The sequence below is a fragment of the Mesoplodon densirostris genome, chromosome 1 (assembly GCF_025265405.1).
Source record: "Mesoplodon densirostris isolate mMesDen1 chromosome 1, mMesDen1 primary haplotype, whole genome shotgun sequence".
In the NCBI taxonomy this organism is placed as follows: Eukaryota; Metazoa; Chordata; class Mammalia; order Artiodactyla; family Ziphiidae; genus Mesoplodon; species Mesoplodon densirostris.
The window spans coordinates 173,880,561-173,903,349 of NC_082661.1; the positions used below are offsets into that span (position 1 = coordinate 173,880,561).

The 22,789-nt window shown below is 44.7% G+C and overlaps 1 protein-coding gene across 1 annotated transcript in view; it reads right to left on the reverse strand.

Annotated features, from left to right (window-relative positions):
• The window catches only part of LRMDA (leucine rich melanocyte differentiation associated), a 529,620-nt gene that overhangs the window by 486,637 nt on the left and 20,194 nt on the right, over nt 1-22,789 (reverse strand). The window contains exon 4 of the mRNA XM_060097357.1: nt 20,960-21,077. Coding sequence (XP_059953340.1) covers nt 20,960-21,077 — 118 coding nt within the window. The remainder of the gene's footprint in view (nt 1-20,959; nt 21,078-22,789) is intronic.

The following is a 22,789-nucleotide window of genomic DNA, read 5'->3' on the forward strand; positions in this document are numbered from 1 at the left end:
TGGTGGTGCAGTGGTTAAGAATCCACCTGCCAATGCAGGGGACACGGGTTCGATCCCTGGTCCAGGAAGATCCCACATGCCGCAGAGTAACTAAGCCTGTGTGCTACAACTACTGAAGTCCATGCACCTAGAGTCCGTGCTCCGCAGAAAGAGAAGCCACCGCAATGAGAAGCCTGTGCACCGCCACGAAGAGTAGCCCCCCCTTGCCACAACTAGAGAAAGCCCACGCTCAGCAACGAAGACCCAATGCAGCCAAAAATAAATAAATAAATAAATAAATAAATAAATAAATAAATAAATAAATAAAATGAATAAATTTTTTAAAAACCCAACAACTCATGGTTGGCATCAAATAACCACAGGTGCCCCAGAGAGAAGGTTCTGTGCAATTAAGTTCACAAAAGCCCTACCAGGTAAGGCCCAACCCCAAGAGATAAGCAGGATGAAGTCAGGTCCTTTTCCTTATCCCACCATTATAAAAGCTGAAACAAGATGACCTATGCACAGCATTTTTTAAGAGAACCATCTCCATTATTACCAGATGATTCTAGATTTGAGTCACAGCCTGGTCTCCAGGTACTCTGATGTCCTGGGAGAAAATACTTTTATTTACTTTGTTTATTTTTTATATCCTTTCCATAGTTCTCAGGCTCTCCCCTTTGGTTTATTTTGACATCAAGAATTTTTTTTCTAATGAAATGTTATTCCTATGGTCTCCATCTAATTAAAGTTCCAAACCTCTTTCCAAACTGCCCCAACTCATTGGAGACTTCACTGTTGAATTCAAGCCACTTAGGGCTCTTCACACAAGGACCACTGTACACCTGAAGAGACCCACTCCTCTGGGCTGGACTGTGTTCTTTCCCTGCGGAGTCCACATGGACAGCCCAGGGAGAGGCAGGAGAAAGGCATCATGCCCATCCTTCCTGAAGTGCAGATAACTACAACTCTAGCTCTTTCTGATTCTTCCTCCCAGAGCCAAATCCAAAATAGAAAACCAATCTAAAAATTCCTTTGAGAACTTCTGTCCATCTGATTCTAATAGTCAGAGTGTGGTTAACCAAGAGGGAATAAGAGTATAAGGTATACAGGCCAAGTTACTTAAATTACTCAATCTATAACATCCATATACTTTATTAGTCACTCAGAGGAGAAACAATGTTTAGGAACCAAAGTCCTGTAGAAGAGGTCAATGTATTGTAGTAAGATGGAAGAAAAGCTCAAGTTCATCTTCCCTAAAAAGCACCCCCTGTGAAGGTTCAGACTCTGTTTCAGTTGCTTTTATTATACACTCAGTAAATATAACATGGGTGGACGGATGGATGGAGGGATGGAGGGATGGAGGGATGCACAGGTGGGAGAAAGAACTGAAAAACTGAGTCTTGTAGGTAAGTGGGTATAAATTTTAGAAAATGGGTGACAAAGAAAGTTATCTAACAAGGATGAACCTGAGATCCCTTTCTGCCTGTTTGATGGAATGAGAAGAAAGGGAGGTACCTCTATGTACTAACTCTCTCACATCCTTGACAAATGTCTTCATCACCTAGGGCTGGTTTTCCTCCTTCCAATGAATGAACAGCCCCAGTAAGATTCTCAAGAGCTGGGAATTTCTGGTGCCCCACTCCCACTATCAGAGTGGGAGTACAAGTTCTATACACCTGGGCCAAGAATACTAGTGTTTATGCTCTGAGAAATAACCTAAGACATCTTATTTTATAGCTTGATAACACCAGTCTTGGGTTTGGGAGATTTAATTTTCATACCTGGCCTGAAAATGTTTCCAATCTTGAGACTTCATCCATGTCTCTTTCCATCTAAACCTCTGGGTGGCAATGCAATCTCTGCCTAGCAAAGCTAAAAAGTACCATATTTCCTGAAAAGCAGAAGATCTTGATCAGCTTCTTTTGCCCTCATCACTCCAAACTCCTTTTTAAAAGACTCCTTGAAACTCAAATGACAAGATCATAAATAAATGGTGACATCCTAGCAAAGAAGGAGAAACCATGACCTTGCAAACTCAACTTCCTTCCTTCTAGCATGATCACATCACTGATTAAGAAGAGCTCTGTCTTGGTGCATTTTTAAAGTATGAACATTTTCCCTTCCCAGTGGTCATGGACAGCATAAATCGCCACTAGCCATGACAAAGACAGATAACCTTCCCTACAGGAGAGAGAGCAGGAAGCCTGAATGCCGTGTCATTTTCCTGTAACTTGAACATCTCCAGCTGCCTGTGGTGCATCTCAGCATTTCGCCCTGCTAGAGTGCTTGTTTGGAATAAAAGAGAAGGGAAATATAATTTTCCTCTTAAAACAGCTTCCCGTGATCACGAGTTCCAGGTATGAGGATAGTGGCCTGGCCTTGAAGCTGCAGCATGTGGAACCAGGGCCCTACCAAGCTCATCTCTGACCCACTCTGCCTCTCCGGTCCTTCTTCCTCCATCTACGGTTTGGGTGGGAACGTGTGACCCTGGGCTCCTCTTCTGCAGTTACAAAAGCAAAGCCTGATGGCTTGAAGATGGGAGCTGCTGTGAGCTGGACACACAAGTGCAAACATGATTGCAAGGCCACGTCCCTGCCTCCTGGAAGTGTTGAGGAAGTAGAGGTGATGTGGAGTATAAAGAAAAGTGTGCTCCTAAAACTAGGTCAATATAGTACCCGTCAGGCAGATTTGGGACCATTTGGAAGCTAACCACATAGCCTGCTTTTCTTTCTACTCCTGGGCGTAGACACTTTTTTTTTTTTTTTCCTGCACAATACATCAGAAAGCTGCCCTGACTTGAAGAAAATGATAGACCCCTCTGGGAGGTGTGGACTGGCCTGAGTTCCATGGTAGCCCCCTCTGGAAGAGCTGCCATTGCCATTTTGTGCCCATTGAGGGAACTTTATGGACAGTGACAGGGTGTCCTGATTACTCAGGCTCTCCTTTCCTGAGACGAGTCTTCTCATCCTAAGTCGGGAAATCCTTTGAATAGCCGAGTTTGTATATTCTATAATAGCAAAGTACTGGGCCAAGAGAAGACTTGAGTACTAATCTGATTTTCATTTCTCTCTGGAATACTCAGTGGATCCCACAACCTATCTTACTCTTCCATATTTGTAAAACAAGGGAGCACCTATTCTGCCTTTCTCTTATTAATATTGTGAGGATCGAATGAGATCATGTATGTGAAAATGCTTCCAAAACTAATTATTTCTCCATCTTCACATTCAAAACTTTGAATTGAGAATAATTAAAAAGAAGATAAAAACTGAAAAAGGAAACGATAGAAAGGGAAATAGGGAGGGTGAGACTAAATCGTTTTGACCCTTCATTTTGTACCATGCCCTGGGCTAAGTGCTTTCTATTCATCATTTTCTTTAACCCTTTAATCCAACAACTCTTATTTTATTAACTCCATGTTAAAGATGAGGTAACTGAGGCACTAACTCGTCCAAAGTCACATAGCAAATGAGAGAGCCAGGACTTGAATCCAGGTTGTTGAACCCTAAACCTGGGCTCTTCAGCACGCCACTGTGGCATCTCCCTGCAACCGCAGAGGCCGGCAGCCTCGGGTGCCTCTGGTGAACTCGTACCCAACCCAGATGTCAGGCTGGGGATCTGCGCACACGGTCAGATCACAAAGCTACAGGGAGACCCTCAGAGGTCATCTAAGTCTCTTCACCCATTTTGTAGATGAGGACTTGAGCTCTGGAGGGAGAGATTGCCCAAGAGCACCCGGCAAGCTGACTGTTGGAGTGGAACTCACATCTGAGTGCTCAGGGTGGCAGAGATGGGCTCGGTGCTCACCAAACACATCCACTTTTCTTTTCGGGCCCTCAGCCAAGCTGCTGTATTAGTATGCTCGGGCTGCCATAACAAAATACCATACTGGGTGGTTTAAGCAAAGGAAATTCATCCTCTCAGTTCTTGAGGCTGGAAGTACAAGATCAAGGTGTCAGTGGGGTTGGTTTCTCCTGTGGCTTCTCTCCTTGGCTTACAAACAGCTGCCCTCTTGCTGCCTCCCTACATGGTCTTCCCTCCGCACACACACCACCACCACCACCCCCGACGTGTCTCTCTGTGTGTCTAATTTCCTCTTCTTATAAGGACCAGCCATATTGGATTAGGGCCTACCCAGACAGCCTCATTTTAAGTCACTTCTTTAAAGGCACAGTATCCAAATATGGTTACATTCTGAGGTGTGGGGAATTAGGGCTTCAGTGTATTGATATGAACTTGGGGGCAGGGACACAATTCAGCGTACAACAGCTGCATTTCCCAGACTCTCTTCCAGTTATGAGTGTCCGTTTGACTGAGTTCTGGCCAATCAGTGATGTGCGTCACCTCAAAACCAGGCCCATCAATCATGTGCACAATTCTCCACACTCTTGTTCTTGCTCCATCCATGGGCTGAAGCCAGTGAAGAACCCCAAGACCCAAGAAAACCACAGAGCCATTGGATAGAAGGAATCTAGGTCCCTGACGGACAGGATGCTCTGTATTCCCCATCCAGAAACCCTCAGTGGACTGTGAGTGATGACGCCACAGACTTGGGGGCTACTTGTCACAGCAGTTACCCTTTCCTGACTGATACATCCAGCTCCCCAACCAATATTCTTCCCACTACATACCAAGGGTCAGTGAATTTTACCCAAGAAGAGAAGGAAAATAACAGACTGGCAATAGCTCCAAGATCAATGAGCAACCCAGATGGGCTGCAGACAAATGAGGGGGGAAAAGCACTGCCTCTTCTTGGGGTACCAAGCTTCTCAGTGAGCACAGCCCCCTAGAACCTCCTCTCACAGACTCCCCTGGGGTCTCCCGGCCCCTCTTCCCCTCACAGACTAATAACTGGGAGGGGGAGGTAGGATGCACATGATAATGATCTCTTTCTTATTTAAACAGGCCATTTTTCTTCCCAATAAATGCTTCTTTTTTTTTGTCAGCTCAAATATTCCCCTTTGATAGAAACCTGAAAATAATTAGCCTTAATAGCTCTGCTGTGAATAATGCCGCACAAGAAGGAGGTAAATGTTAATAGGAACCTTCCACTCCAAAACTAAGTCACCCTCTCGGCCTCCTTCCCAAAAAAAGAAATGTAACAAGAAAAAGATTATAGGTTTAGCACTACTTGGGAAGAAATGTATATTTGAAATAAATGTATGAAATCTTTTAAAAACAACACATGCTGAATACTTCATATTTAGTTTGATTTGCTTTCCAAATCACACAGACTGCACAGTTGCATACAATCTTTAAACGAGTACAACCCCTGAGAAGTGTGGATAGATTTAAGAGAAATAAAAGCAAGATCAGCCAGCTTGTAATCTTCTTTTCTCTTTTTGCCTCCCCAAAGCTGCATTAAATAGCCTACTGAGAACAATAACATATTTGTGCTTTTATAGGTAGAATGATTGGTATTATGCAAAGATTTGGCTAACAGTCTAAAGGCACATTCACACTGATCAGGGTTGCATGCTGTTAATAATTTTCAGGATGTTGAGGGAACCCGTAATTCCCTAGGACTATAACTCAGCAGGTCAATGCACGCTTTGTGGGAGCTCCCACAGACTCTGAAGCATACCAACCAATAAGACCTTGGGAAGCCCATTTCCAAAGAGAGCCTTGGAAGTGTTAGGCGTCCCTTTTGACCTACATTCTGCCTCCAGCCTCACAGGTGGAGTGACTCATCCAGGATGGACCGCCAACTTGAAGATGGTACCTAGGCATTCTTTTTTTAAATATTTATTTATTTAACTGCGCCAGGTCCCAGTTGCAGCATGCGGGATCTTTAGTTGCGGCATGTGGACCTCTTAGCTGTGGCATGCAGGCTTCTCAGTTGTGGCACACGAACTTACAGTTGCGGCATGAACGCGGGATCCAGCTCTCCAACCAGGGATTGAACCTGGGCCCCCTGCACTGGGGGCACAGAGTCCTACCCACTGGACCACCAGGGAAGTCCCTAGGCATTCTTACACATGGGCATTCTGCCCATATCCTGAGATCCGATAAACCCATCCCTGGAAAATTATCCTAAGGAAATAATTTAAAGGAAACACATACACCCATACACACACAACTAGCAGTATTTTATATATAAGGTTAAAATCTAGCAACAGTGGGAAAATGGTTTGGTAACTGACTGTACTTATATCAATTTGATGAAGAACTGTAGACTCCATAAAAAGAATAAACTTGAAGACTACAAAGTACCACAATAAAAATGTTAGGTAAAAAAGTAGAGCATTAAACACACATAAATACCTATCTAAAGGGATAAGGTTTGAAATGGAATGGAGCAAAATGAAAAGGCATGGAGTTACCATGTAGGGAATACAGCTGAAAGATTTCCTTTATTAATTTCCCTTAATGGGATCATAACATTGTTTTTAAAAAACATCTAAAAATAAAATAGAACAAAATGAAATGGTCCCAGGGCCTTTTAATCTCTGATTACCGCACATAAGTCTGAGCCCTGAGATTCAAAGGCTGAGCTCAAACATCACTTACAATTCCCCTTTTAGGAAATTCAGGAATTCCTTCCTAAGGAAGTTTGTGGAGAGTAGAAATGTTTAGTTGCATGGCCAGACTAGCTGTTTCCTCTGAGATACAGAAAAGCAAGTTGCACATAAGCAACTAGAAACATGGAAATCAGGAAAGCCTTAACTTCAAAACTATTCCACAGAGAGATCTGTTTACACATTCTCTCTCTCTCTCTCCCTCTCTCTCTCATACACACACACACACACACAAAGCAGCAGCAGCAATGAAAGACCTTTTGCTGAGATGCAATACAGCTTACAAGAGTAACTCTCATTTTCTATGACCTGGAAACCCAGAAGGCGGGAAGAGGCCACACTGCACACCTTACCTCCATCTCCAGGAACAGCTAAGTGATGGTGGCACCAATACACTCCTGCTCTCCCTGAACCAGGTATGTCTTGCTGTCAGTTCCGACATGCTCGTGCCTTTCAGAAGGGAGTGAAGCAAGGCGCTTCCTTATTCCTTCTCTGAGAGACTTAAACTGACCTCTGGCTAAGTGGCTTACCTTTTCTAAGTGCCATCCTATAGTTGTCACAGAACTGCTACAAGGAGCCTGAGGATCTTGCCTAAACTACTTTTTCATTAAAGAATATTTTCAAAAGAATTGCTTCTCTTTGCTGTGCGCCTACTATGCACCAGGCCCTGTGCCAGATGCCTTGATGCATCTGTTTCTCAGCGTCACAACCAACCTGCATGGCAGGTGGTACTGTCTCCGTTACACACGCTAGGGAAAATTATCAAAATGGTGCAACCTGGCTAAGGTCACACTCCTTTAAGTGGTGGAGAGGGATCAGAACCCAGCTCTCTGAGAACCTAAGTCCAGGACTCTCAGCAAAACTACTTTGCCTCTCAGATACGCTCAGGGGTACTCAGCCTGAACTGCTTTTGTGCAGGGGTTATAATTAGTTGTCTGGTCCCAGTTGCTTGTAGGGTAAACAACGTCTGATAAACCCACAATGCTGTAAGTATTTATTACATTGCAACCCAGCTGCCAAGTGTCTAACCATTTTAATAAAAAGCTATTTTCTAAGGTTTATGTTTTATTGTGTGTATGACTCCCTTACTGGTTAGCATTTTGGAGTTGTGGAAAAGGTTATGAATTTAGAAACTGGCTGCATTCATATCATATTTAAAACTTAATGCTATTTTATTAAAGACATATGGGCCTCCAAAGTACACATATTAAATGTCATGTAAGAAAAGTAGCAGTTTAAATCATGGTCAAATTCATTTTTGACGTGACTCCTGAGGCTTCCCAAGATCTGAACTATTTCTTTGTAAATCTGGCAGTTTAACCACACTCATAAATCACTTTCAAAGCATATTATTTCTTAATTTTACTGCATTAGAGAGCGTTTGGCCTACACAGTGAACTGTTTGTAGCAGTTATGTGAACAAAGTTGCACATTTAGTCATATAATGTGGAAAAGAAGAGGGGAGGGGAAGCAAAGACGGCACAGCTTTTCATTCCTTCATCTGTTTTATTTCTACCCATTTTCACCTAAGCAAACACGATGCATAGTGTTCAGATTCAGCCTCTGTAATCCCAAAGTCCAGAAGGCACAAACTGGTATTGAGGCTTTTCTGAATACAAGGAACAAAAATAATTTGTAATTTAATCTTTTGCAAAACATCCCATGACTAAAAATTAGAATGAGTGCAGAAATCAGACTTTTTTTTTTTTTTTTAACATACTGAACTGAAACAGATTTTTCAGGGGAAAAAAAAAATGTGGCTTGGTGTAATACAGCTCTTGGTTGTTTTCTAATTATCCAGAGATCCAGTATCTCAACCTTGGGTTTTCAAAGCCCCCTCTAATGATGAGATAATATTCTTTGGACATGTGTAACAAGCCCCCAGATTTCACTCCCTGGTTTTCTCCATTTTACTATAGGGCAGAATGGGATTGACTCCAGTGACAAATTCTAGAATCGAAACATCGGCCTTGATTTCCAGATTCGCCAAGGGAGTTGGAGGAGGATTATGAGAGTTGAGTCCAAGGTCACCCAAACAAAAGGGCTTAAGGGCTTATTTTTGCACCAGGCATCCCTTGCTCAGTTTGGACTCTATGGGGGGACTGCCCTACTGCCGTCCGCTTGGGGACGGTGCAGCACTGTCTCCTGTTTGCATCAGTGACCGTGGGACTTCCTATGTCTTAATACTGCATGGACTTTTCTTGCACCTCTTGTTGCCCTGGCTCCCTCCCCTCACCATAACCATGAGAACAAAAAGGCCTGTGTAGTGCCTGGGAAGACCCCCAAACTTAGAGGCCCAGCCTCCCCAGGATGAACAGGAGGCCCTCTTTCTCCTCCCATATTCCTTTCTTTTAGGTGTTTTACTCTCATCAGGAAGTAACACTTAGTAAAACCTTAGAAACACTTAAGTATAAATCCCAGAAAACTCAGTTAAGTCACCAGGACTATAGGGGCAATACCCCCTTCTATGAACTGAATTATGCTCCCCCAAATTCACATGCGGAAGCCCTAACCCCCAATGTAACTGTTTCTGGAGATAGAGCCTTTGGGAGGTAATTAAGGTGAAATGAGGACATACAGTCCAACAGGACTGCAGCCTTATAAAAAGAGGAAGAGGTATCAGTCAATCAATCAACATTGCTCTCCCTCTCCCTCCTCCTGCCACATGGGGACACAGCAGTGAGAGATGGCTGTCTGCGAGCTGTGAAGAGGGCTCTCACCAGAACCTAACCATGTGGCACCCTGATGAGGACCTTCCAGCCTCCAGAACTGTGAGAAAATAAAGTTCTGTTGTTTAAGCTACCCAGTTTATGGTGTTTTGTTAAGGCAGCCCCCAGGCAACTAATACACCCCACAACTCAAGCCAAAATCATCTTTGTCGTGTTCACTCGCACAACTGGAAGACACAGCAATGGCCCCAAAACAGAGCTGTTTTGAAATGCCACACCTAAGAACACGAGCTACATACCAGAGAGACTGTGTGAGCTGCTTACACACATGATCTCAGTTAATCCTCACAACAAATGTGAAAGGAGGCATGACATGCCCCATAGTAACAATGGAGAAACAGATGGCAGAAGTGTGGCCTTTAATCCAAACCTAAATATAATCCTGAAACCTGGAGTGAGACTGGCCCCCAAATGGAAGAGCAAATCTGACAACAGCCCATGAACAAAGTAAGAATCATAGGTTTGCCATGGAAGACAAGAGCCATGATAAATGCAGATTTTAAACCTTCCCAAAAGAACAGCTGGAGGCAACTTCTTGAATCATGTCAAGAACAAAAATAAAGGTCAGGTGATGGGAAGGAATGAATAAAAATGGTCCAGATAAAACACAGGAGAGGTCACTAAGCCAGATAGTCTCTGGGACAGTACAAAACGCCAAGAAAAAGCAAAAGACTCACTTCTAAATTTCACTCATGAGTTAAAAAGCTTCGTGAGGTAGAAGCCCCACTTTAAAATTCCCCACTCCAAAAAAGAAAAATAAAGATACAGCTTTGGAGCCTAGACAGAGAGCAGTGGTTGGCTGTTGAAAAGAAATAATGAGTTCTAATTCAGGTAGTGTAGCTCAAAATTTACTGCCATATTTTAAAATGCACGTGAAAAATAAAATTATCCTAAAATGTCCTTGGTGAAAAGGCTGAGCATAATTGCTATCACTGACAATAGCATTGAACTTCGCTAAATTAACATCAAAGGAAGCCCCAATTACAGAGCATCTGTGCATTATTGCTGGCGCCCTGTCTGTTAATCTAAGACACTCTACTGTAAGGAGCAGAAAAGCAAATAAAAGAGCTAATTGTACCATCAGCCTTCAAGGACCCCAAGGGCAGACCTGCCCCATCATGCTTGTGAAACATCACTTTGCCTGCTCAGAGGGATAGTGAGGCTGCATCTAGAGTCAGAGTGTAGACACGGGCCCCAGAAGCCAGCCATGGTGACCACAGGTAGACAAAACAATGAAGACGCAAAAACACACTTCCTAGAGACTTGGAACCAACTCACAAGCGGATTCCAACAGCTACCAGGGAACTGGATGTTCCTGGAGGTCTTGACAGGGAGAAATAAGCTCTGGAGAAACAGGCAGAGACCAGTGGACATGTGTCAGGACACTTCTCCCTTATAACAAGAAACAGCTTCTTTTCACTCCTCAAGGAACAATTTGGGGCAAAGGGCTCCTCTAGGGGTAATTTTTTTTTTAATGAGAAGAAGCTCCCTTCTGAGCATCGGGCTCCTCACTCAGCCTCCTGTGTGGGGGAGATGTCATTACTGGAGCTCCCACTAATCCTGGCAATTACCTGTGCATACTTGCTTGGCACTCACCTGGATGAGATCCTGAAAAGTATTTATCAGCCGCACTCAGGCAAACAGGTCAAATTTCTGTTTCAATCAAACTCTGTGAAGACTTTTAACTCCCATCAAGTTGGAAACCTAAGGTTATCCTACTACTTTATTCTATTCACTGATTTTGCTTCTTAGGCTTTTGGGGACAATGAAAAGAACAAGTAAATGCTAAGTATCATAGATATCCCTTTTATCACTAAGCGTACATGAGTTTTCTTAAATATATTCTTCTTAAAGTTCACTCTTCTCATCTGCTGTTAGGGGCTGAATTGTGTCCCCCCCCAAATTCCTATGTTGAAGTCTAACCCCCCAGTACCTCATAATGTGACTATGTTTGGAGACAGGACCTTTTTTTTTTTTTCTTTCCTTACCACTATTTTTAAATTTTAATTTAATTTTTTTTTATTTATTTTTGGTTGCATTGTGTCTTCGTTGCTGTGCGCGGGCTCTCCCCAGCTGCGGCGAGCAGGGGCCATTCCCTGCCGCTGTGCGCGGGCCTCTCATCGCGGTGGCCTCTCCCGTCGCGTAGCACCGGCTCCAGGTGCACGGGCTTCAGCAGCTGTGGCATGCGGGCTCAGTAGTTGTGGCTCACAGGCTCCAGAGCACAGGCTCAGCAGTTGTGGCACACGAGCTCAGTTGCTCCACACCAGCATAGTTGCTCCACACCAGCTCAGTTGTGGAGACAGGACCTTTAAAGAGGTGACTGAGCTAAAAAGAGGCCAGTGTGTGAGCCCTAATCCAATATGACCTGTCCTTGTAAGAGGACGTCTGCACACACAAACAGGTAGCAGGGTTGTGTGTGCACATCAAGGTGACCATGTGGAGACACAGCAAGAAGGCAGTCGCCTGCAATCCAAGGAGAGAGACCTCAAAAGAAACCAATCCGCGCTTCCCTGGTGGCGCAGTGGTTGAGAGTCCGCCTGCCAATGCAGGGGACACAGGTTCGTGCCCCTGTCTGGGAAGATCCCACATGCCACAGAGCGGCTAGGCCCGTGAGCCATGGCCGCTGAGCCTGCGCGTCCGGAGCCTGTGCTCCGCAGCGGGAGAGGCCACAACAGTGAGAGGCCCGCGTACCACAAAAAAAAAAAAAAAGAAAGAAAGAAAAAAAAAGTAACCAATCCCACCAACACCTTAATCTTGGAATTGGAGCCTCCAAGCTGTGAGAAAAGGACTTTCTGTTGTTAAAGCCACCCAGTCCGTGGTATTTTGTTATGGCAGCAAACCAGTACATCTGCTATTAGTTGCAGGCAATTTGGAAATGACCAGAACTCAAGAGCAGAAATTGAGACTACACCATCTTTGTTTTCTCTTCCTCTCTTAGCCATGGAATTGCAAGTAATATTAACACGGAATCAAAGTTAGCTTCAGAACAATGTTCATGATTTTTCCCTAGTGAGCCATCCATCCTACAGGCTTCCCTGCCTTACAGGAACCCTATATGCCTGAGGGTTTAGCCCCTGCGATCTGATGTTGCCATGGGTCCAGAAGGGACTTTCTAAGCAAGGCAGAGACTCATGAAGCCACAGAGGTCAGAAGGGTAGAGAGCAAGGCCCAGGGAACCGGCGGAGGGTGAGAACACTGAGGCCATCATGATCCTCCCCTCACTCAGACCTCAGTCATTGGCCTTTTTCCTCTGTTCTGGACAAGCTGGTCTTGTACTTCCAACCCAGTCCTCCTCATCACTGGCCTGGAATCATCAGGCTCAAAGGCTCCAAGCACAGTGTGTGTGTGTGTGTGTGTGTGTGTGTGTGTGTGTGTGTGTGTGTGTGTGTGTGTGTGTGTGTGTGTGTGTGTGTGTGTGTGTGTGTGTGTGTGTGTGTGTGTGTGTGTGTGTGTGTGTGTGTGTGTGTGTGTGTGTGTGTGTGTGTGTGTGTGTGTGTGTGTGTGTGTGTGTGTGTCTCGGCGTTGGGGGGAGACCAAGGAGAGTAAAGCTTGTTAAGGATAAGGTATTGCCCCAGGTTACCAATGCACCTGTCTCAGGAGGACAGCTCCCTGCCAAGTCCTGAGCTGCACAGAGAATACAGGGTGATGTGAGCTTTAAACATGGGTAACTTGAAATCAGCACCCCAACTTCATGCTCTGAGAACCCACTTTCTTAAGGAAGCATCTTTATTTTCCTCTTCCCCTCTTCTCTTTCCCATCAAGCTTAATTTTTAAAAATAATTCTTAAAAAACTAAATTGCAAAAATGGAAAATACCAAAAACAGTCTTCTAAAGTGGATCAAGAAAATGTCAGGCTGGAAATGTACAGATTACAGACATAGTCAGCTATTAAAGCTCCATCTTAATCATTACCAGAGATCACACAAATGAGGATTTCTCATGGCTCAGTTAAGAAGGTTTAAATTCATTCCTTAAAATTAAGGCAGCTGATACCATAGGGGACAGGGTCTTTTGGGTAAGAAGGTGTCAAAGAACTTTTTAGAATGTCAGAGACCCACTGCCAGGTGAGTTACTACTGGGTCTCTGACAGCCATCGGCTTTCTCCTCATCCCAGCATCTGAGTTGCTTGCTACCACCCAGACCCCTCCCTGTGGTCAGGGGAGGGCTCTGGGCCCCAGCTCTTTGACCTGTGTGGCCACCTGAGTACCAACACTGGCCTGGGTGCTCCGCATGCTGGGTGGCCTCGGGCTAGCAGCTGCCTCTGTACAGATTTCCAAAACACCTGCTGTATACACAGAGCACTAGTACCCCCTGAAACCCTGCCCGCCAGACACCCAGGGATCCAAACACAGACCTGCCCATACTTTCCTCCCACTCTGAACCCTCCCAAGGTTCCTCCTCATCTTCAAATTAAGTTGCAAGCTTTGCCTAATAAACAGAGCCCTCCACCGCCTGGCTCCTGCAATTCTCGGCCTAGCCCACAAAGCTTCACCAAAATGGGTTGGAGGGAGTAGTCACAAGGTCAAAATTGAAAATTATAAAGTTACCTCGGGCTCCCTTCCATGTCCTGGTCCTCCTGCTCTTCTTCTCCTGCCTCTCATTATATCTCCACCTCTGGATGATGAAATTTAAGGTATACAGGAAAAAGGGCATGAGCTTAGGGGCCTAAGTGGGCCTGAGGAAGAACTGGATTCCACATTGCTCTGTAATTTTAAGTGATGTATGCAAGTTCTCTGATCATCATTGGCAGATTCGAGTTCAAAGAGAAATTGAGAGATAATATTAAGTCGCTAGTACAATATCTAATACATAGTGGACACCTAATATACGCTAGGTGTTGCTTTGACTCACATATCGGGAAAGTTTCATCACAACTAATAATCCACTGCTAAGCAGCCAGTCGACCCTGAGGCTGGCCTTCGATCCTAATCAGTGAGGCAACCAGAAAGCCTACCGAAGTTGGTGCTGTGACACCCAAAACTGCCATGAACTTCACTACACCCCAAGTTGTGTCTCAGTTAAGAGCCCTGGTTCACGTGGCCGGGGAAGGCCAGAGGACAGAATGTGAGCATGGACGGCCTATGCGTTTGTCAGGTTTCTGCAGCAACAGTGCTCCTAAAGCCCCAGTGGCTTATGACCAGCATGTCTTTCTTGTGCAGAGGTCCGAGGGTGGCTGGGGTAGTTCTGCTTCAGGCTTTAATCTTAGCGTGTGTCCACTCAACCTGCATTTCATGTGGTTTCCACAGCCAATGGCGGGTGTGCAAGAAGGGTGAGTGGAAACACATAGTACCTCGTGAGGCCTTGGCCTAGAGGTGGCATGCTGTCACTTCCACTCACATCCCACTGGCCGAAGTGCCACATGGCCAAGTCCAAAGTCGATGGGATGGAGAGGTATGCCTCTCTCTTAAAGGGGAAGCCATGGCAAGGGCAGAAGGAGTGGAACGATTTTAGACAAATAATGAAATCTACCACAGTTCTCCCAATGGGTAGGTTCCAGAGGCTGTACAAATGACGCTAGGGACACATCTCATTCCCCCCAAAATGCCACTTACTTCCATGATCCTCTAGGCATGTGTCTGTCCAAACGTCTTTGGAAAAAAAGCCAGCATGTTAGAGGCCACAAAGAGGATGAATGTGGAGCTGGGCCATCGGGGTGCAGTGAAAGGCAATGACTCCAACAGAGACACAATGATATCTCACCACATACTGGGCTTAATGGAGAATGATGCGTACTATATGTGTAGCACCTGCCCAGGCCCCAGGGACATCTGGACGTGGCTCTCAGAGGCTGCTACCATCAACTACAGTTCTATTCACTTTCCTTCTATTGTGGTTTCAATTTCCTATCTACAGGGCTTTGCTAGGGCACTTTATCTCTAGGGTGCTGGAGACACAACTTCTCTGCAATGGTCTATCTCTGATTTCAGAGGGTTGCTATCCAAAAACAAGGCCATAAAAAGCTACCAACATGGTCTCCAAAAAGCAACACTATGAAAGCATTTATTTGAGACACAGGAGGCCATGGTGCTAAAAATGAAGAAATACAAGTGATCCCCCCATCAAATGAATGTAGCAAACTGTGAAATCGGAAAGAAGAAGGAAAAACACACAAACTGCAAATCTTTGGCGTCTGAAGTTGTTTCTAAACACAATGCCTAAGCATCTTCCAAAAAAGAATTAAAAATTTTTCCTCCCTTCAAAATTTACTATAAAGTAACTGGAAATAGAATCTGAATACGTCTCTAGACGAGAAACATCTGTGTGAAAACAGAAAAGAACCGTAAAACACTAACGTATTCAGGTAGTTAGAAATATCTAGAAAATCAACTGACATTTTTAGTCTTCTTCTGACAGTTAGGCACAGTAGAGAACTTTCAACATCTACCGGCTTATTGCCTACTTAAACTGCGTGTTCATGTGGTTTACAATATTTATTTACAGGCATACCCTGGCTTTATGTAAAATATATATTTTTAAAAATATTGAGTATAGAGTAAATGTTAGTAATTGCAACCTATCTAGAGGTAATTTCGGATAACCTTTCACATGTTTGCAATTGGCTCCATGGGGTAAGAGAATATATGAAAGACATATACACTGTGCTTTAGAACAAGGTAGCACTTAGTGAAGAACTAGGCTAGGCATAAAAAACAATAAGTAAACAAAACAAGCCATGAGGCAGTGCTCCTTTACGGCACAGAGAAAGCACAAGAGCAGCTAAGACAAGGAAAATCTCATTTTAACAACCCACAGACTTGTGGAGTACCCCAACATGTTTTCTGAGAAAAGCTACTTTTTCCCCCTAAAATCCCTAACATGACCAGAAGGATTCCGAGAGAAGGACTCAGAGAACACATTAGCAGTGACAGGGAGCTCGGACTGCACCCCTGCTGCCCACCCCAGCAAAGCTGCCCCATGGAGAAGCCATGGCCCTGGGGATCACGATGGCTGTAGGTTTTGCCATCATAAGTAATCCCAGGGTAAATCCTTTAGAAAAACAAATATGCGACCCAGAATCCCTCTTTTCTGCCAACACACAGATCCAAGTTATTACATTTTCTTATGGCAAAAGTCCTTTTCCTGCTTTTGCAAAGGACCACACTGAGGCAATAAAAAAAATGGATGACCTTTTTTGATGGATCCTCCGAAATGCTCTGTTCATAGTTCACTGCTTTGACGAGTATTGGCTGAGCCTCTGTGACTGACCAAGCCCTGGAGATAGAGTGAACAAAAGCAAGTTCCTATCCTCATGGAGCTGACATACCAGTAGGTGCGCTGCAGCTTTGTCTTGACAAAGAGTGGGCTTCCAGATGCTTCTACTCCCTGTCTTTATCCTAGTTTGCCTTTTGCCTGGAACTCCAAAAACATAGACACAGATGGAAGAAACTAAAGGTACCCAGAAAAGTTTGGGCCCAACTCCAAGTATCAAGAGCAGGACTATGTAGTGTAGTCAGCGAAGCAGGCGGTCCTTGGACCCAAATAGCTTTCAACTTCGAGTTTAAGGACAAGAATAAAAAAGATTTCCAAAGGTACATGTTTATTCCTTTAACACATCACGTCTCCCTCTGCCTCCTTTCCTCCCTTCCCCTTTCTCTCTCTCTCCTCTCTCTCTCTCTCTCACTCTCTCTCTCTCTCACACACACACACACATACACATGCACATTCTATAGTGCACCCCCCCACAAAAAATACCCAAAGACACATACACAAATATGCAAAACAATGCAAAACTACACAAATGCACAAGCCACACAGGATAGGAAACCCAGGTGTGCCCACATAAAGACGGATGTCATATTTTCAAGGACACACTGACACTCACAAACAAACCTATGACCCTATCTTACCTATAAGAGAAGGGCCATGATTACAAGCAAAAACACACATGTCTAAACACTTTCTAATAGAGGCTGAGGTTCTCGGTCCAGCTGCCCTGGTAGCTGCGCCTCCCATCGCTTCTATAAGATTACAAAGATTAAACTGTTGGTAGCCAACTTCCTATATGTGCCTGTAAAACAAGAGGGCTCAGCTTTAAATAATTATGTCACAGAAATGACAACTGTGCTCTTTGCCAGAACAGGGATGAACAATTACAAAGCCAGGACATAATAAGCAATTCTAACTGTTGGATTCTTGCACTGTCTCTCTGACGTGCAAGGCCGGCGTGCCTGCCACGCACACCCTCCTGGACAGGTCTCTGCACTGATTTGATCTACGTTTCCTGGGGCAGCGAGGGGGGGGTCACGGTCTGGTCACTACAGAATCCGTTTTTTGTGGTCTACCACCTCCTCGGCGTCCAGCTTGGTGCTCTCTGCACTGACAGTGGCATGATCCGATGGCCAATATTTGACAGAGATATATATTTTCTTTAAAATTTGGGGAAATGAGCAAAGCCTAGCTGTTGTAGGTCCATTCACTAAACACACACACACAGAGTCTAGAAGAGCCACTGCAATGTTAGCTGTCACTTCCTAATGAATGACAGCATCGTCCTGTACAATCAGAGCTCAGACAGAAGGCAGCTTTTAAACAACAAAAGCCAAAAGGCAGCCACGAAGGAGAAATGTGTCATAGTGAGAGGGAGCGAGGGCCAGCTCTGCGCTTCAAGCGCTGGGGCCTGCCAGGTACGAGATCAAACCCTGTGACTTAGGGGGGTTATGAGTTACTGGATGATTCTGCATCTGCGTCAGCCGAGAACACCCAGACTGCCCGTTCCCTACCTCCAAAGCAAGGGCTGTGATTGTAGAGGCATTTTCCATTCTCCCAAATACTTTATGTCAGGAATAAAATGAGAACAGCTCCCCAAATCACGGCCCCCTTGATCATCCATCGGCGCATTCTGCCAAGTAAGCAAAACAGGACGCCATTGCCTCAGAAAGGACAGAAGCCAACTTGAGATTCCGAGTCCGTGATGAAAAATATGTCTTCACCAAGTGTGCTCAGCACAGTGTCGGCAATTCACGGAGAGGAAATTGCTCTCCACTTAGGAGCCGACTCCGGGAGTACACATACCTCCTAGTACGTGTGTGTTTGTGTGTGTGTGTTTGTGTGTGTGTGTACATATATATATATATATATATATACGTATATATACACACAGAGATGGAAAGCGTATATACACACCTGCAAGGAACAAACATATGTCTGTACATAGTGCGAGCAGGCGAGAACCAGCCTTTTTAATCCCAATTTATTAATTCAGCAAGGAGCTCATTTGGCCTCTTTCTATCTGCAAGAAAAGTACCAGCACATTGCCCAGCAAACAGCAGACAGAAGGGAATTGCCTGCCATTCATGAGAGGCATACAGCTTGATATGAAACCAGAACACAGAGAAATCCTCCAGTGCACTTAAAGGATCACAGTGTAAAGAGAACACTTCACTGGGAGCCCAGATGGTCTGGGTTCTGGTCCCAGTTCTGCCTCCAAGGGACTGTGGGGCCTTAGGGAACTACGTCCTCTCCCAGTTCCTTCACCCATAAAATGAGAGCACAGACCAGGTGAGTTCTGAAGCCCTCTCCAGCTTGGAAATCATGGAACTCTACAAAAGGATAACCACCAAATGGCCTCATGCTTTGTCAAAGTCTTTTTGTCTCTCTCCAAATAATTAATGGATATTTCAAAGCTTAACACAGTTAGTAAAGATGGTAGTATCAACCACACAAACAGGAGCTAATTCTATAACTGATCAGAAACTGATGTGGAGCTTTGAAGAGCATTTCTGATGATGGTGCTAACGACTCAGAGAGCCAGCTACTGCTGGATGTTAAGGAGTCATTCCCTGCTTTCAGAGGCAGGGGAGGACTTCAGTTCCCCCCATCTCTACTCCAAGAGAAGAACAGTCCTGCTGTTTCCTGTTTTCTTCACTTAGGCCTTCCTCGGAGGTTCTGTTTGGACAGAGAGACGCATGGGGAGAATGGTGAGATGAGTGCTCCAGGGGTAAGAGATCAGAGTGGAAGAATGTAGGCTCTGCAGTCAGACACACAGGTAAAACACGGGCTCTAGCAATGATGAGCTGGTGACTTGAGCAGCCCAAATAGCGTCTCAAGGCCTGAGTTATCTCATCTGTACAGTAAGCCAACATTCCCTTCCTTCCACGTTAGAAGATTATGTGAGGACTCACATACCTGGACACAAAGAACCTTAGAACAGTAGTGGATGACATTGACACCCCACCCCACCCCAATACGATGGGTATATCTTTACGAACCCTCCGGATTTCCAGAGCTTCCATGTCAAAGACAAAGAGAGCAGGAGAAATAGCATCTATTCTATAAAATGCATGTATACATGACGGTGGGAAATTCAGGATGGGTAGGAACCCAAGATACTATAAACAGTCTATTTGTCGTACTTTGGTTTGGTGATACGGGCTGTCTCTGGAATCTTTTAGCCAAAAAAAAAAAAAAGGAGGCCAAGAAATAAATTATTTCTTTTGGACAAAATCACAAAAGCTGGAATAACTAAAGGCAGTCATGAGCAATACATCAAATCGGTGCCTCCATTAGTAAAACTGTTAACACTTTAATAGCTACGAAGCAAATCACTCAATTAATTTCCCACATGCTGAAACAGGTAACAATACATTTATCTGCCAGCATTATACTCTCCATATCATATATTTCCACAACTGTTAGCAATTGTATTCAGCATAACGGGAACTAAGTTGCACCTCATGGATTCAGGGAAAGAAAGTGGCCTGAGGTCTGCTGCCAGCTGAGCAACTTGATGGAAGAGGTTTCATTTTTCTGTTTTGGTTCTGTTTGTTTTTTCCTCTTTCCCTCTTAATCACTTCCAATGCATGTGCAGAGCGCTCGAAGTCAATCAGTGAGGACAAACGAGGCCTCAAGGATTTCTGGGCTAGTGTTTTCAACACACGAGCTAGGATCCCACAGGAAGTGACCGTAGCACCACAGAGCTCCAGGGCAGTGAGGGACCTCCAAAGGGGTCATCAAGTCCATTCCCCAGCCTCAGGCTTCACTGAAGGACCCCAGCTCCTCCCAGGCCCATGTCTTTAATAATCTCCTTGTGTCTGAATCCAGGACCCCAAGCCAAATCTCCCCTGCCTCATCAATGCTGTCATTAAGATGACACCACGTTCAATCCCATGGCCCCCAAGCAGACTCAGCTGGCGAAGCAAAGGTCAGTAAACAGCATTCCCATGAGCTACATGACGGAAGCACACACCAGTCCCAGATCACATTGTCAGAATAATCGCCCTCCCTGCCAACAATATTTCCAAGAGCTATTGAGCCCTCACCTGTGGACAAGAGAAAATCACTCTCCCCCAGCTACCCTTTGGTCCCAAGAAAGAAGGGCCCCCTCTGAGGCACGAGAGGAATCCTACCCGCCCTGAGAAACAGTAAATGCCCAATGCTTTCCTGTTTCTCCTTTCTTAGCTACAGACCTGCAGAGGCCCCACCTTGTAAATAAAACATCTTCCAGGAGGCCCGAAATCCTCCCCAGGAACGTCACCATTGGGCTGTGTATGATGCTGTTTTATTGGTACAAGAGCCATCTGCCTGAAATCACCTTACCAATAAGGTCCCCTAGGACGACCCAGTTTATACCCAGTTCTACTTCTTGTTTGGCCAACAGTATATCCATGGATGAAATCCTGGTGTGAGATCCCTCCTGCATTCTGAACACATAGGAGGACTTCCTCCAGGGTCAAAGAGTACCCAACAGGTGAGGCATAAATCCTTGCAAAGAACAGTCAGTACAGGGCTTACCTTGGGCTTCACCACCTTCATGAACGCCCCTCTGACCAAAGCTTCCTCGCGTTCTTGTTTGGTTACTTTACGAGCATCCAGAAACTTCAAATTGGGCAGCTTGTGCAGAACAAAGTATCTGGAAGAGAACAGTCAGAGGTAACTCAGGAAGACTGGGATGACAGCCTCAAACTTTCATGCAATTTGTCTGATGAGCAGGAAACTACACTGTTAGGTCTTCAGAAGTTTAGACCTTGGTTCCTGCCTCTCCTCTTTTCTTTCACAAAGAATGAATAACCACTCTTTGGGGAAATCCAAATCATTCCATTTTACACAGATACACAACTAAACTTTCAAAATATACACCAATGGTTGCTCTTGATTCAAAGGTAGATACATACACACACACACACACACACCTGGATTAGCCAGTAAGATCCTATCAACGTGTTTACCTTCTATCATTCTGAAAAATGGACCCAACATCTTTGCTACACAAGAAGTTCTCAGTGAAAATAACCTACAACCTGATCATACCATTAACGTCATTGCCATTCCTATGGGTCATCTGTATCATTCTCATCTCTGAGATAACAGCAAATCTTCATTTTGAAGCTGAGACAGGAAACTTTAATTTGCCATCAAGATAATAATAATAACCTGGACAACTTTGGGATAGCAGTAAGAAACACATATAGCTGAGAAATGCTCCCTTGAGGAATCCAACAGGGGTCTTGAGGACTTTTTTCTCATCATCACTGAGTTACTTCTACACTGGCACTATGAAGGTTATCTCCATCAAGGAGAAACAAGGAGAGTTGGTTTCTAAGGGATATTAATAGCCCCCAAAATGCTATATGGTCTCCATCCCCCTGGAAAGAGTCTTTGGGAGCCATTACGGCCTCCAAGGATAACCCAATGACTGACCTCTTGTGTGATGAACTATCAAGCAGGTGTATGGAGTTGACAAGAAGACTTGCCTGGCCAGGAGACAGGTACATAAACATATAAATAAATATATAAAAGATATAGACACCTGCCTATACGTCTCCTTCCTCAATGGTAGTCACCAACCCAGATACTCTCCATCAAGCCCCCATACTCCATCAATCAAAGGAGCCATTGTTTAGACCCTGTCCTGCTTAGGAAGAAGAGCTGAGGACCCAACATCAAAAGCAGTAAATCATTTCCATGGGAATCTGACTTTTTCTCCCTGTACCCAGCCTCCTCTGTACCCACTCATCTTCCAAATCCCAACCCACAGGAAGTTTTCTCCTGCACCCGCAGCCCGCATTGCTTTCTCCCTTCTCAACACTCCCAGGAGGCATTTTCAGCACCCTGCACTTTAACATTTTATTGTTTTTTAACTGTTTTGCTGGTGTTCAGTTAATGTCCTCACCTAAACTATAAGCTTTTTGAAGGCAGGGACCAGGTTTTTTTTTTTCCCCTCACCCTCACACCATTTAGGAAAGTAGCATTAGAACGGACTCCATAAAATACCAGTTCATTTCACTTGTACAAATATTTCTTAAGCACCTACTACGTGCCAGACCCTAGGTATACAGAGGTGATTACAACATGGTTCCTGCTCTTAAAGAGGGTCTTAGTGTAATGAGGAAGAAAGACTCACACAAAGAAATTAGAAATCAGCATAGGCAAGTGCCAAGTTTGAGGTTATACACAAAGTAGCTTTGGGAGCACAAAGAAAGAGGAACAGGAAATCTCAAGAAGGCTTCAAAGAACCAAGCCCTAAAGCAGCCCAAGCACTGAGCTTTTTCTCAGTGCGCATGTTACTTGGGGTGTGTAGCAGGCCTCCCGCCTCAGCAAAGCCTTGGGTTCCCAAGGCCAGCT